We start from the raw sequence: 12,062 nt of genomic DNA on the forward strand, positions 1-12,062 counted from the left end.
ATGGGAGATGTAGAAGAAGCTCCTGGCTCCTGGCTTTGGATCGGCTCTGCTCCAGCATTCGCAGCCAATAGAAGAGTGAACCAGTGGACAGAAGATCTCTTTCTCTCTGTAACTCTGCCTTTTAAAGACATAAGTTAAAAAGAGCAGCCTCTGTATTCCTAAATGGGATATACGCATTCCCACATTCACAAATGTTTATTTTGGACTATAAGATGGCCAGCCATAGGGATCAGAGTGTGGGATCCAGTGAGGAACAAGACAACTTAGTTGCTTTTTCCAGCAACATCCTGTACCCACGTGTCCACATGCCCAACACACCAACCACATGTGCCTCACGGAAATGCAGTTGTCTCAAGCTCGAGGAATTCATTCTTTCACTAAGCCTACCAGTCTGTCAAGGTGGAATGCAAATTCTCTACACTGAAATTATAAGTAAACAAGGTCTCCACGGCATTCAGAAGGATCACCTTTCAGAAGTCACTAGGAACATGTTACCTAATTCTACTCCCACGCTTTTTCCACCATAGAAAACCAAGAAACTAAAATTAGTGGGGAGAGGGGGGAAATAAGCAAAGTCAAAAACAATCAAGCAACTGATGAAGATGTGTTTACAATATTTTTGTACTCTTCTATTTGAAAAGGCTCGGCCATTTCAGCTTTGTCTGAATACGTGCTCATTTCCTAGTGCCAAGAGCTCCTCACTCTACAAATCTGACTACACATTTATTGTGAGAATCACTGACTGAAGCCTTAAAACTCACTTCAATGCAAACTATGCAGACCAAAATCGAACTAAAACTGAAACTTTATTATTTTAAAAACGACTTCACAGGAATCCAATGTGTGACCTGTTCAGGCCCCATTCCAGAGACTTGTTAGGATGAATTTGCTTCCATGTGCTGCAAACATCCACACAGCGCCCCCCATCCCCTTATATGGATCCCCTGCCATCGTTTGGTCATTTGTTATCTATTCCTTTCGCCTGCATTGGATAGATGTGGGGTGTCCATGAACATGATCACAACATCGCGTTCCTGCTGTAAGCTGACTACGGGGTCAGAGGAGGGCGTCACAGGGATGAGGACTAGAACAACGCTCCTTACGCAGCTGAATTCACAGGCAGGGGCTCCAAAAAGCTAACTTCCATAAAGGAGCGTTCAGAGGGAACAGAACCACAACCCAAGTGGAAGTACCAAGGAGTATGCCACAAACAAAACAGGTGGAAAGAGTATCGTGAGAGGTGCGTGGGGCACATGCCAAGACTGGTCCTAATTAAAGTCACAAGTGGATGGAAGGAAGTACACTGGGCAGAAACAGAGTAGTACGTTTGTCTTCAGCAAACATAAAAAGCAGAACACAAGAAAATCCTATCAAAACTTAGGCTAGCAGCAGAGGGGAAAATGCAGAGTCAGGGGCTGGTACCTGGCAGGGCGCTTAGGACGCTCTCATCCCTTGTCAGGACTGTGTAAGTTCAGAGTCAACGTGATGCCACTGCAGGAAAACTGGCACCTGCGCACTCAGCATCTCACACAGGTGCCTGTTTAGGTTCTGGAAGCTCTACCTCTAATCCAGATCCTTGCCTGGACCTTGTCAGACCTGGTCCTAGCCTGGGAAAGCCAGGGACGAGGACTCAGCTGCCACCCACGCACGAGGCTTGAATAAAGCTCTCTGCCAGGGCCTGGCTCAGACTCGGCCATTGCAGCCATGATGGGAGTGAATCGGTGGAGGGACGATCTCTCTTTTCCCATCTCTCTGTAACTCTTTACAGAGAAAAAAAAAAAAAAAAAGGAGAACAAAGAGAGACTGCCCGGGTTCCAACCGCGGCTCTAGAGCGCAGCTTCCTGCTAAAGTGTGCCCTGGGAGGCAGCAGCACGTGACGGCCCTGTGTTTGGAACCCTACCACTCAGTTAAGAGACCCAGGCTGATTCCAAGTTTCTGCCTTTGGCCTGGCCTGGTCTGGCCCAGCCCTGGCTGTTTTGGGCAGGTGGGATGTGACCCAGTGAAGGGGGAATATCTCTGTCTCTGACTTTCAAAAATATTTTTTAAAGATTTATTTATTTATTATTGGAAAGTCAGATATACAGAGAGAATGCTGACAGAAAAGTTCTTCCATTCACCAGCTTACTCCTCAAGTGGCTGCAGCGGCTGATGTGGAGCCGAAGCCAAAAGCCAGGAGCTTCTTCCGGGTCTCCCACATGGCGCAGGGTCCCAAGGCTTTGGGTCATCCTCCACTGCTTTCCCAGATCACAAGCAGGGAGCTAGATGGGAAGTGGAGCAGCTGGGTTTAGAACTGGCATCCATATGGGATCCTGGTGCATGCAAGGCTTCAAGCCACTAGGTTACTGCACCAGGTCCCAAATATATAATCTTTCTTTTTAAACAAGGACAGTAAGGAAGAGTTTAAAATATGTATGATTACTTACTAAACAGACTTCATGTGTACACACATGAAACGAATACCCAGTCATCCTCTCAACATCAGTGTTAGCCAGAAACACCAAGCTTATGAATGTACAGAACTCTAGAGGGACGAAAAGTGCTCATAAGTGGTTTATAATGTAATTTATTTTGTTTAAGTAATTCACTCAGGAGATATTTCCTAGTCAACCAATGGTTTATGAACACTGTGTTACTGATGGATATAAAAGACCCATGCTTGTCAAGTGAGCAAAGTCATTAAGCTGTGAACACTTTCAGATCTTATGGAGTTTTTTTCTGGCACGCAAGGACATCAGTAACCCCGGTGTGCTAACAATGCCTGCCAAGCTGTGACTGAATCACAATCACCCTCAATTACCTTGTATCTACAAAGGGGATATAATCACAGTTTAAGTTAATAACAAAATCATTCTGTTTCCTATCTATAAAACAAACCCTACACAGACCAAAGGCAAATCTAAGACCCCTTTCAACTAGAAAATGCTCACACTGGGGCAGGGCACCTCAGCACACTGGATGCCGCTGTCACTGGGATGCTGCCTGGGATCAAGTCCAAGCTCACCTTCTGCTCCAGCTTCCTGCTGACGCTCACCCAAGGCTCACGACTCAGCAGACGCTGACACAAGTACTACAGTCCCTGCCCAAGGAGAGAGGAGACCCAGAGCCAGCTGTGGTGGGCATCTGGGAATGAACCAGGAGACAGAAGACACCCTCCTTCTCTTCTTCTCTCCAGCACCGCACTGCCCTGCTTTACAAATAAAAATAAATCCTAAAAAAACAAGATTCTCATCCTGTGATTCTAATTCTACTGAGCAAAATCATTCAGGAAGGAACGGATAATTAATGTTGACAAATTAAATGACAAAAGTCAATAGTTGCCCAGATGTCAGCAAATTATTTCAGGCAAAGGATAGGTTAAGAAGGTTCAGATTTCCACTACAAGTGTATACTTGCAGATTCCTGCCACACGCCCTACTGTGCCTCTATTGTCACTTCTCAGGCGAGAGCTGATATCCACTCTGGCAACAAACTGGCCACCTTCCTAACTGCCCACAAGCTCTTCCACAGGTCTGCTCTGAGCGCTGCCCTGTCGGCCCGGGCAGACACAGCACCCACAGCTCATCCCTCAACTGACGACCTTTGGGCGGGTAAGCTTGTCAGAAACCACCAGTGCCCAGGCCTTGGAGAAGCACCCCTTCCTTCCTCACGTACACACACACCCACACACACACACTCACCTACACTCAGGCCTCACCTGTGCTGTGTTCTGCTACAGTAGGAAGCCCGCAGTTAACCAACCTCCCACGGAAACAGAGCCACTCACCACCTCCTATGAAACAACCAGTGAGCCGACCTCAGGGTGTGGGGGTCATCTGCTTGTAAGTCTGGAGACTGACAGGCTGCTTCATTTTCAAGTACCAGGGTGTTTATTTCAATTTGTAGGGTTTCATTCATGAGACAAATCCTCAGTATTTCAACTGCTCCTACTGTTCACTGTCTAAAATGAATTCATGATTACAGAATTACTTAATGATAGCCATTTAAATGAGCATAAATAGAATCCCAAACTTGGGACCATGGCTCGAAAGCTAATCTACCTGTAAGTGCCAACATGTCATATGGTCACTGATTCGTGTCTCAGCTACTCTATTTCCCATCCAGTTCTCTGCTCATGGCCTGGGGAATCAGTGGCAGACGGCCCAAGGCCTTGGGACTCTGCGTCCATACAGGAGACCCTGAAGAGGCTTCTGGTTCCTGGCTTAAGGTCAGCTCAACTCCAGCCATTGCAGCCATTTGGGGAATGAACCAGCTGTTGGAAGATCTTTCTCTCTCTTTGTTTCTCCTTCTCTGTAAATTTGCCTTTCCAATAAAAATAAGTAGATCTTGGAGAAAAAAGAACTTGTTCAAAGCAAAGTTTAACAGATTCATGACCTTAATTTTTTCTATGGGGCATTTCAGCAACTTTCTTAACTCACTTATCATTTACTCCTGGCAAGTCATCACCTTTGTCCACATCTAGTTCGTTTTCCAAACTAGAAATGCACTCATTTGATTCACTTTCTGCCTAAGTGAAATCTTTAACTGTTACTCAGAGTTAAGAACAGGATAGCTTATTTGAGAACAAGTCAAGAACTTTAAAAAGGCTTGACAGACAAGCTGCCTGACTGCTGGTTTTAGTTTATGCATCTGTAACATAAAGGGGCTGAAAAATTTACAAAATGTCTTCCAACCCTAAGATTCAAGATACTGTTATGCTACAGTACCTAAGTATAGATAGGCCTTTACCTTTAAAAACATTCCTAAGGATTAAATCAGCAGTGAAGTGGGCTTTTTTCAATTTACAGAGTGATTTACTTCTGATGAGTCTGTTTTCATATATACTCATTTACCCATACTATTTTTAAAAATCTATTTTATTTGAAAGCGTTACAGAGAGAAGGAGAGGGAGAAACAGAGAGATCCTACATTTACCGTTTCCCTCCCCAGAGGACCACAGCAGCCAGGCCGGGGCCAGGCTGAAGCCAGGAGACAGCAGCTTCATCCTGGTCTCCCATGTAAGAGACCAAGGTCCAGACGCGTGGGCCATCTTCCACTGCTTCCCCAGGGCCATCAGCAGGAAGCCAGATACAAAGTGGAGAAACCAGGACTTGAATCAGTAACGTCCATATGGGATGTTGGCATCACAGGCTTAACCCATTGCACAACTCTGACACCTACTCATGTTTTAAACAGAGCAAAGTTCTCCCCCAAAATACTCAAGTTTACACAAGTTTCCAGTTCCTCGTGTGTTACAGTTGCACATGGAATACAACCACAAGTGTCAAACACTGGAATCACCAGGCTTTGCTGCAGAGCCAGAGCAGAACACTGCTGGGATGGTCTACATTTACTAACAATCCTGAAGGTGAAGGAACAAACATCTTGGCTACACTGTTCAACAGGACGGCTAAGCTCTGCTTTTCTGGCTTTCATTGAAACAAGTCCTCATAAACGTAATATTCATTCACAAAACTTTTATTCAAAGGAGACCTACCTGCAGACCTGGCTTGGCACTGAGTCAAATAACACATCATATTTCTTCTACCTTGGTCGTGAGCGATTCTGTTTTTCTAGGGAAAATCAATTTTACTCTCCTTCATGCTACAGCTTTCTGGCATTTTCAAAAAACAGAAAGTTAGAAAATTCTCCTTAAACAACCACTGAGCTCTGTGTGTGTGTGTGTGTGTGTGTGTGTGTGTGTGATCGCTGCTAAAGAAGTTAAGAATTCTGATATCAATTCAGCATATTTAAACACTGAGCTATTACAGATTTGTCCATGGATATGCAATGATCATCAATTTCTAGAATAAAAAATGGAATATGAATTATTAGCTTACTGTTAAACTAATAAAATGAATTCCCAAGGCCAAGCCATCACGGCTGTGTATCTCTTAGGCATGTGACACTAGATTATCATGTCTCAAGCCACAGGTAGGCACTTGAGGGTGGCAGCAGAAAGCTGTGATGCATCCAGGGAGCTCTCCCAGCACTCTAGTCTCCTAGTCCTGCCTAAATACTTGCTGGATAAAGGGAGCTCACTCGTTTATACGTATTAGTCACACGTCAACGCCTTCCCAAATGGATTGATCCACATGTCTTTAAACAGAAAGTCAACCCTCGAAACACATTTGATGCTGATGAATGTCCTGCCTACCTAGTTTTCTCAATCAACATATATTAGCTACTCTAAAAAAGTGCCGGAGTCCAACAGGACAACCGAAGAGAAGGCAGGTGTGCATTTCAAGAGCAAACAAGGAACCGCTCACGCCACTCCAAGGTAAGCCTCCCAGTGCAGCAATTCCTGCTTTGTTTGCTGCTGTCACCCCAGCCTCAGACAGTGCCTGGCACACAGCTGGCCCTCAAGCACTCCTGGGGGAAGAAATCAACCTAGTGCCAGCACACGATTTTTCTCTCCACGACTCAGACAGAAAACAATCAACACAGCTTCACCCGATTCTGGCAACTGCTCTAGGATTTTGGATTAGTAACTGTTAAACAGTAGTCGCTTTACACCCCGGACACTAGCAGGCTAGTCAAGCCTGGGCCTGGGACTCATCAAACACAGGTAAGCAGGAATTTCAAACCACTGCCTCTGTGCACGCAGGCTATGCTGCTGCCGGAACAAGTCAGCACTCCTAGCAAGTCCATCAGAATGAAATCTTCAACTTTCAGGAAAAAATCTAATATATTTGTAACGCTCCGTCAAGCACAGAGGTTTAGCTATCTGTGGGGAGGGCCTGTAATTACGACCAATTACTTATGACTGGGAGGGCACTTAGAAATGTATCTGTGTAGAGAACTAAGCATCAGCCTGAAGAGCTAATCCTGGGGCAACAAGAAGTCGTGGGTCTGGGGTCAAACTCTGATATCTCTCTCTCTCTTTCTCTCTCTCTCTCTCTCTTCCCCTCCCTCCCTTTCTCTATTTCCTGACCTTGCCTGAACAGACAAACCACTTCTCGACTCCGTTATGAGCAGTCTAGCCAGGCGGTCACGGGATGCCAACTGCTGTCCAAGCAAAAGGTGGGAGACACACCAAGGAAATGAAACCAGAGCAGAGATCTGCAGCTCGGGAGGGTGACATCATGGATAATTTCCGCAAATTTCACGGTATATGATTGACAGCCTTCTTGGACAAACCACTGGCCACTGCATACCCAAGTGCCTTCTCTGGCTCCAATGTCTGTTTATCTGGGTTTGAATAAGACTTTTTCCAAAAAAAAAAAAAGTCAAATGCACTGCTACAGGCTGGGATCCTGGTCCAGGACGAAGGGGTCCCACCTCTGCTTGAACACCAGCCATTCTTGGCTTCCTAAAGTGCTTGTTTCAAACTCACACCATTTCCCTTCACCTTGGTCGTGAACTCTAAAAGGTCACATCACCACCTGCAGAGGACAAGGACTTTAGGAATCGGCATCCTGTGGTCGATCCCAGGCACAGCCTCCTGAAACCAATCATGTGGAATCCTACCTGTGGCTCCAGAACACCTCTCTGAAGACACACTGGCCTCCGCAGGATGAATCCAAAGATGAGGGGGCCCCAGCCCAGCAACAGGAGTGTGCAAATTGCTTGGAGCCTGTCTGGTCCTGTCTGGTGTTTGGTGGCTAGCACGGCTAACACCCCCTCACACCAGAGGATATTACCTTTGAGGTCTGAAAAGTTTCCTGGTGGAACTCGCCCTTTGGGAACTGCACAGGGAGCTAACTGTCCTGTTCTGTGTTCCTCTGATACCAGCAAGGAAACCCACCCCCAGGGGACAGGACAGCCTTTGTTTTTTTCAACAATGAAAACACACAGAGGAAAGGTAATCTATTGCTTTAATAGGTGCGTGAGCCCGTCTGCTCCCAGACTCTTGCGCTTTTGTCCTCTACCCTTGACAAGCTGATGAAGAGGTACAACGGAGCCCTCTCTTCACAGCCATTAACTACCTTATTTATGTATTTATGATTCTCCGCTGCCTTCCTGGGTTGGGAACAAAACACGGCACAAATCACCCAGCCCAGAGTAAGGCGGGACAGGCTAAACCTCCCAGGAAGGTTCTGGGGACACTTGTCCCCTGGAGCGGGCTGGGGACTTGGCATTCCAAAGGTCAGCCCCGGGTTCCTCCATCAGGGTGACTAATGTTACATTGTTTGGGTTTTTACAAAAATATTTATCCATGCGTATTTATCATGTCATCAGCAGTGCACACAGTAGGCGCACTATTTGCAGGATGGAACTTCTAGAGGAGTAAGAAGAGGGGTTCAAAACTCCAAGACCTGTGGCCCACACGCTAGGAGTAGAAGAAGGTAACAGGCTCGGACAGGATGAGCCGCGTCTGCCGGGACATTCCTTCCGGACTCGCAGCTCTGCACCTCTGTTTAACAAGGAAAAGGATAATACAAACACACAAAGGGGAAATTCCAGGGTCGCTTAAAAAAACACACACACTTTCGTTGAACACTGGTGGCCACATGGGGAGACTGGAGTCGCGGGTGGGGCGGGGGCTGACTGCTGCTTTCCTCCAGGGACCCAACAGAGTGGAACCGGAGGTTCAGAATCTGACACCCCCACACCTCCGACTCAACCCAAGCCTTCAGAGTGGCAGCCTAAGGGCTATGCCAGCCATGACGACCGCAAGGTGACAGTTTGGGGGCCCCAGGGCACTGGCCGGAAACTCCTGGGATCATCGGGAACCAATCTTATGGTGCAACTTGAATACAGAGAAACTGTGGGTGTGATTAGCAAACACATTCTTATCCGTTTCTGCATTTTTGAAGACCGTATTTGTACCAGCCTTCCACCCTACAGTTTTCTTTTTGCTTATCACACAACCTGCTCCCTCTCATTCTCAGTCTCAAAGGAAAAAAAAAGGAAAGAAAAAACAATATCCCCCTACCCCAGAGCCGTGAAAAATATGCGAGGGCTAGCGAGGTTTTGTCTCCCGAGCAGGCACCCACCAGCATCCCCCGCACGGCCCCAGCAGCGGACCCGGAGCACACGCAGACTGTGCCCAAGCCCCTGGGTCTCGCCGCACCCCGGGCGCGCAGCTGCGCCGGCTCACCTGACCACGTTGGGGTGCTCGAACGTCTCCAGGTGCCTCAGCACCGCCACCTCGCGGATGGTGGAGAGCGGCATGCCCTCCTCGCCCGTCTGCACCCGCACGCGCTTCAGCGCCACGAACCGGCCTCCGTTCTTGAGGTCGCGGGCCTTGAACACCTTCCCGTAGGCGCCCTCGCCGATCTCCGCCACGCACTCGTACTGCTGGTCCGCGCGGCCCTCCTTCTCCATGCTGCCTGCACGTCGCTCCCGTCCGGCGGGAACTGCGCTCCGCAAGGCTGGCTCGGACTCGCTCTCCTCGGCACCCCCGGCTCCGGAGCTCTCGCGGTCGCCGGCGCAGGCTCGCAGCGACCTCTCCGCGGGACTGGCGCAACCCTGGTGCTGCCGCGCCGAAACTCCGCCTGCTGAGCCGGGGAGCGAGCCGATCCCTCCTCTTCCCTCTCCGAAGCGAAGTCCTCCGCACCCACAGCAGGCGATTACATAGTCTCCTTAACCGGAGCGCGGCTCGATCCGCAGTCTCTGCGACTTCTGCTGAGAGACAGGACAAGGAGCGAGAGGACAGTCAGACAGCCCTGGGGCCAACCTCGGGTTCCCTCCAGCCTCCCCTCCTCGGCAGAGCCCCCCACGCGACCCCACGCGCGCCGCGGCCCGCTCCGAGCCCCCCACGCCGGCCTGCCTGGCTCCTCGGAGCGGAGCGCGGCTGCTCTGTCTCCCCGCAGGGCCGGGGCCGTGTCCGCGCGGCGAGGCTGCAGGGGCCCCTCGGGGATGAGCGCGCCGCGCGGGACGCCGTGCAACGGGAGGGGGCGTGCCGAGCGGCCCAGAGTGTGCCGGGAGCGCGGGGGAGGGGAGGCGCCGGGCGCGTCAATGTCACGGTTTCATATTTATACCTATCTCCCGGCGCGGCGACCCTCTGGGGCCCGCCGCGCAGCCGGAGCCGGGGTGGGATGGCGTGGGGGCGGAGGGGTGCCACCCCCGGAGGCGGGGGAAGGGCCGCGCGCAGGCTGCAGCCGAGGCGGGACTTGTGGGCCCACCCGCGTGGGGCCCCGCAGAATGTGGGTGGGGGCTCCCGGGACCCTGTAACCCGATGCTGGCAGTGTGCAAGAAAGGGGTGGTCAGACATCTGTTCGGAAATTGCTTCCTTTCTTTTCCAGTTTCAGTTTTTCTAACGGAGAGACCTGGTAGGGGCTCACGCACACTTTAAATTGGTCTGGGGAGGGGGGCTCATCTGGGAACGGAATTGGGCCGCCGACCTTCGGAGGAAGACCTCCCTGGTGGAAAAGCCAGGAGAACCAGCCATCTGGTCGGGGAGGGTGGGCGAGGGAGAGGCCCCGGCGGGGAAGCGCCCCACGTGGGATGCCGAGGGTGGGGGCGAGGGGTGGTCGCCTTCCTGGGGGGCTGGTCCTCTCCACCGGGGATAGCCTCAAGGAGGAAGGCACTGCGACCGCGACTCGTCCCCCGCCCCCAAATTTCCAACCGATTTCAACCGTAGCCAAAGGCAGCTTCCCGGGAGCGGAGTGGGGGCGGGGGCAGTCGGGGCTGCGCCTCCCGGGGGCGCGGCGAGGGGAGGCTGAGGGAAGGGGCTGCGCCCGCGGAGCCGAGACCCGCCATCCTGACCGCTCGCTCGGTGCGACGGCTCCGGGGCGCAGGCAGCCGCCTCATTCCCCATTCCTCACAGACCGCCCCCCCCCAGGCTGTGTCCGGCGGGCCACCAGGAGGCAGAGCCCCCAAAGCACAACAAAGCGCCGGAGGGGGTACCCTAACTTTGCCCTCCCCACTCCGCTGCCGAAGGAGCTTCCCTTCCCCCTCCACACCTCCCTCTCCACCTCACGGGCCGCCGCGGCCACGGCCGAACCTTCCCCGCGCCAGCCGCGTGCCCTGTCCGCACTTCCCCCCGGGCCGGGACACCTCGGCATTACCTGCCCCGCCACAACGGGTCCCCGCTCGCCTCCGGGCCCGGCAGCGAAGCGGCACGACCTCCGGGCCCGGCGGGCGGAGCAGGGCGAGGGCAGCGCCTCCCCACACACGCACCTCCCTCCTCAGGCGGCCCTGCGGCGAGCCGAGCCCGGCGCCCCCGGAGCCCGCGCAGGGGGTCTGAGGCAGGTCGAGGGCCACACAGGTAGCGGAGGAGCCGCCGGGCCCGCCCCGGCCGCGTCCCCTCCCCCGGCCCCCGGCTCGGCGGCGAAGGAAGCTTCGGGGACGGCCCACCCCCGCAGGGAGCTGCGCCCGCCGGCCCCGCACCGCCCCCGCCCGCGCTCCCCTCCCTCCAGCCCGCGCCCCCCGGACTGGCGGCTCCGGGCCGAGAGAAACGGCAGCTCGCCGGGCCTCCCCCAACACCCCCTCCACTTTTTTTTGTTGTTGTTGTTGCTTTCCCACGCTGGCTGAATGTGACTTGACCCCATTTCAAAAAAGTTTGACATAGTGCTTCAACATTTCCGCATTCCACCGCGACTACAAAGGCTGCGGCCGCCTCCTTCTGCTTTCTGTCTCGGCTCTGTCTTCACACTCAATGAAATCCTTCATGTGCTGCTCCCCAAGCAAGGGTCGCCACCAGCGCAGCGACCGGGGGGCCGCGGCGGGGACCGCGGCTCCTCCCGTGTGTGCGCACACGCAGATGCGCCCACGTGCACCCGGGGCGGGCGCGCGCGGGCTCCCCCCAACCCCCCACCCCGCTCCAACGGGGCTGCTCGGCCACGCGATCCGAACGCTGATCTGGGGGATGGGGGGCCTCACAGCCGAGGGGGGAGGGAAGAGGGGGGCTGCCAGCAGGAAGCCTGCGTGGACATTTGTTCTTTCACGGTGGGCGGCGTGGAAGCCCCGGTCCGCGTCGAGGCGAGCTGCAGAAGGGAGCTTTCGTGGAAGCGGGGTGGGGTGGGGTGGGGGAAGAGCCGAAGGGTGCGGAAACGCATTCTCCAACGTGGAGCCCCGCGGGGCTCTCTGCACGCTCAACCCTAAGCGCGGAGTCCGAGGAGTTCCAGTTCCGTTCGGAGACGCTGGGCGACGAGTGGGTGTCTGCGCACGGGTGCGTGGCGCTGCCAAGGACCTCGCGT

General features: G+C 52.9%; 1 protein-coding gene across 3 annotated transcripts in view; it reads right to left on the reverse strand.

Moving 5' to 3' along the window:
* Positions 1–12,062, reverse strand: part of CDK6 (cyclin dependent kinase 6) — a 191,018-nt gene that overhangs the window by 178,522 nt on the left and 434 nt on the right. Inside the window, exons 1-2 of one of the 3 annotated variants that reach the window (XM_058678225.1) lie at positions 10,932–11,050; positions 9,020–9,543 (exon numbers count right to left, since the gene is read on the reverse strand). In XM_058678225.1, the coding sequence (XP_058534208.1) occupies positions 9,020–9,246 (227 nt within the window). In that variant the 5' untranslated portion in view covers positions 9,247–9,543; positions 10,932–11,050. Of the gene's footprint in view, positions 1–9,019; positions 9,544–10,265; positions 10,428–10,931; positions 11,051–12,062 lie in introns of those variants that run through there. The other 2 variants (XM_058678226.1, XM_004582299.4) reach the window with 2 other exon arrangements.

The sequence above is a fragment of the Ochotona princeps genome, chromosome 20, assembly GCF_030435755.1.
Source record: "Ochotona princeps isolate mOchPri1 chromosome 20, mOchPri1.hap1, whole genome shotgun sequence".
Lineage (NCBI taxonomy): Eukaryota > Metazoa > Chordata > Mammalia > Lagomorpha > Ochotonidae > Ochotona > Ochotona princeps.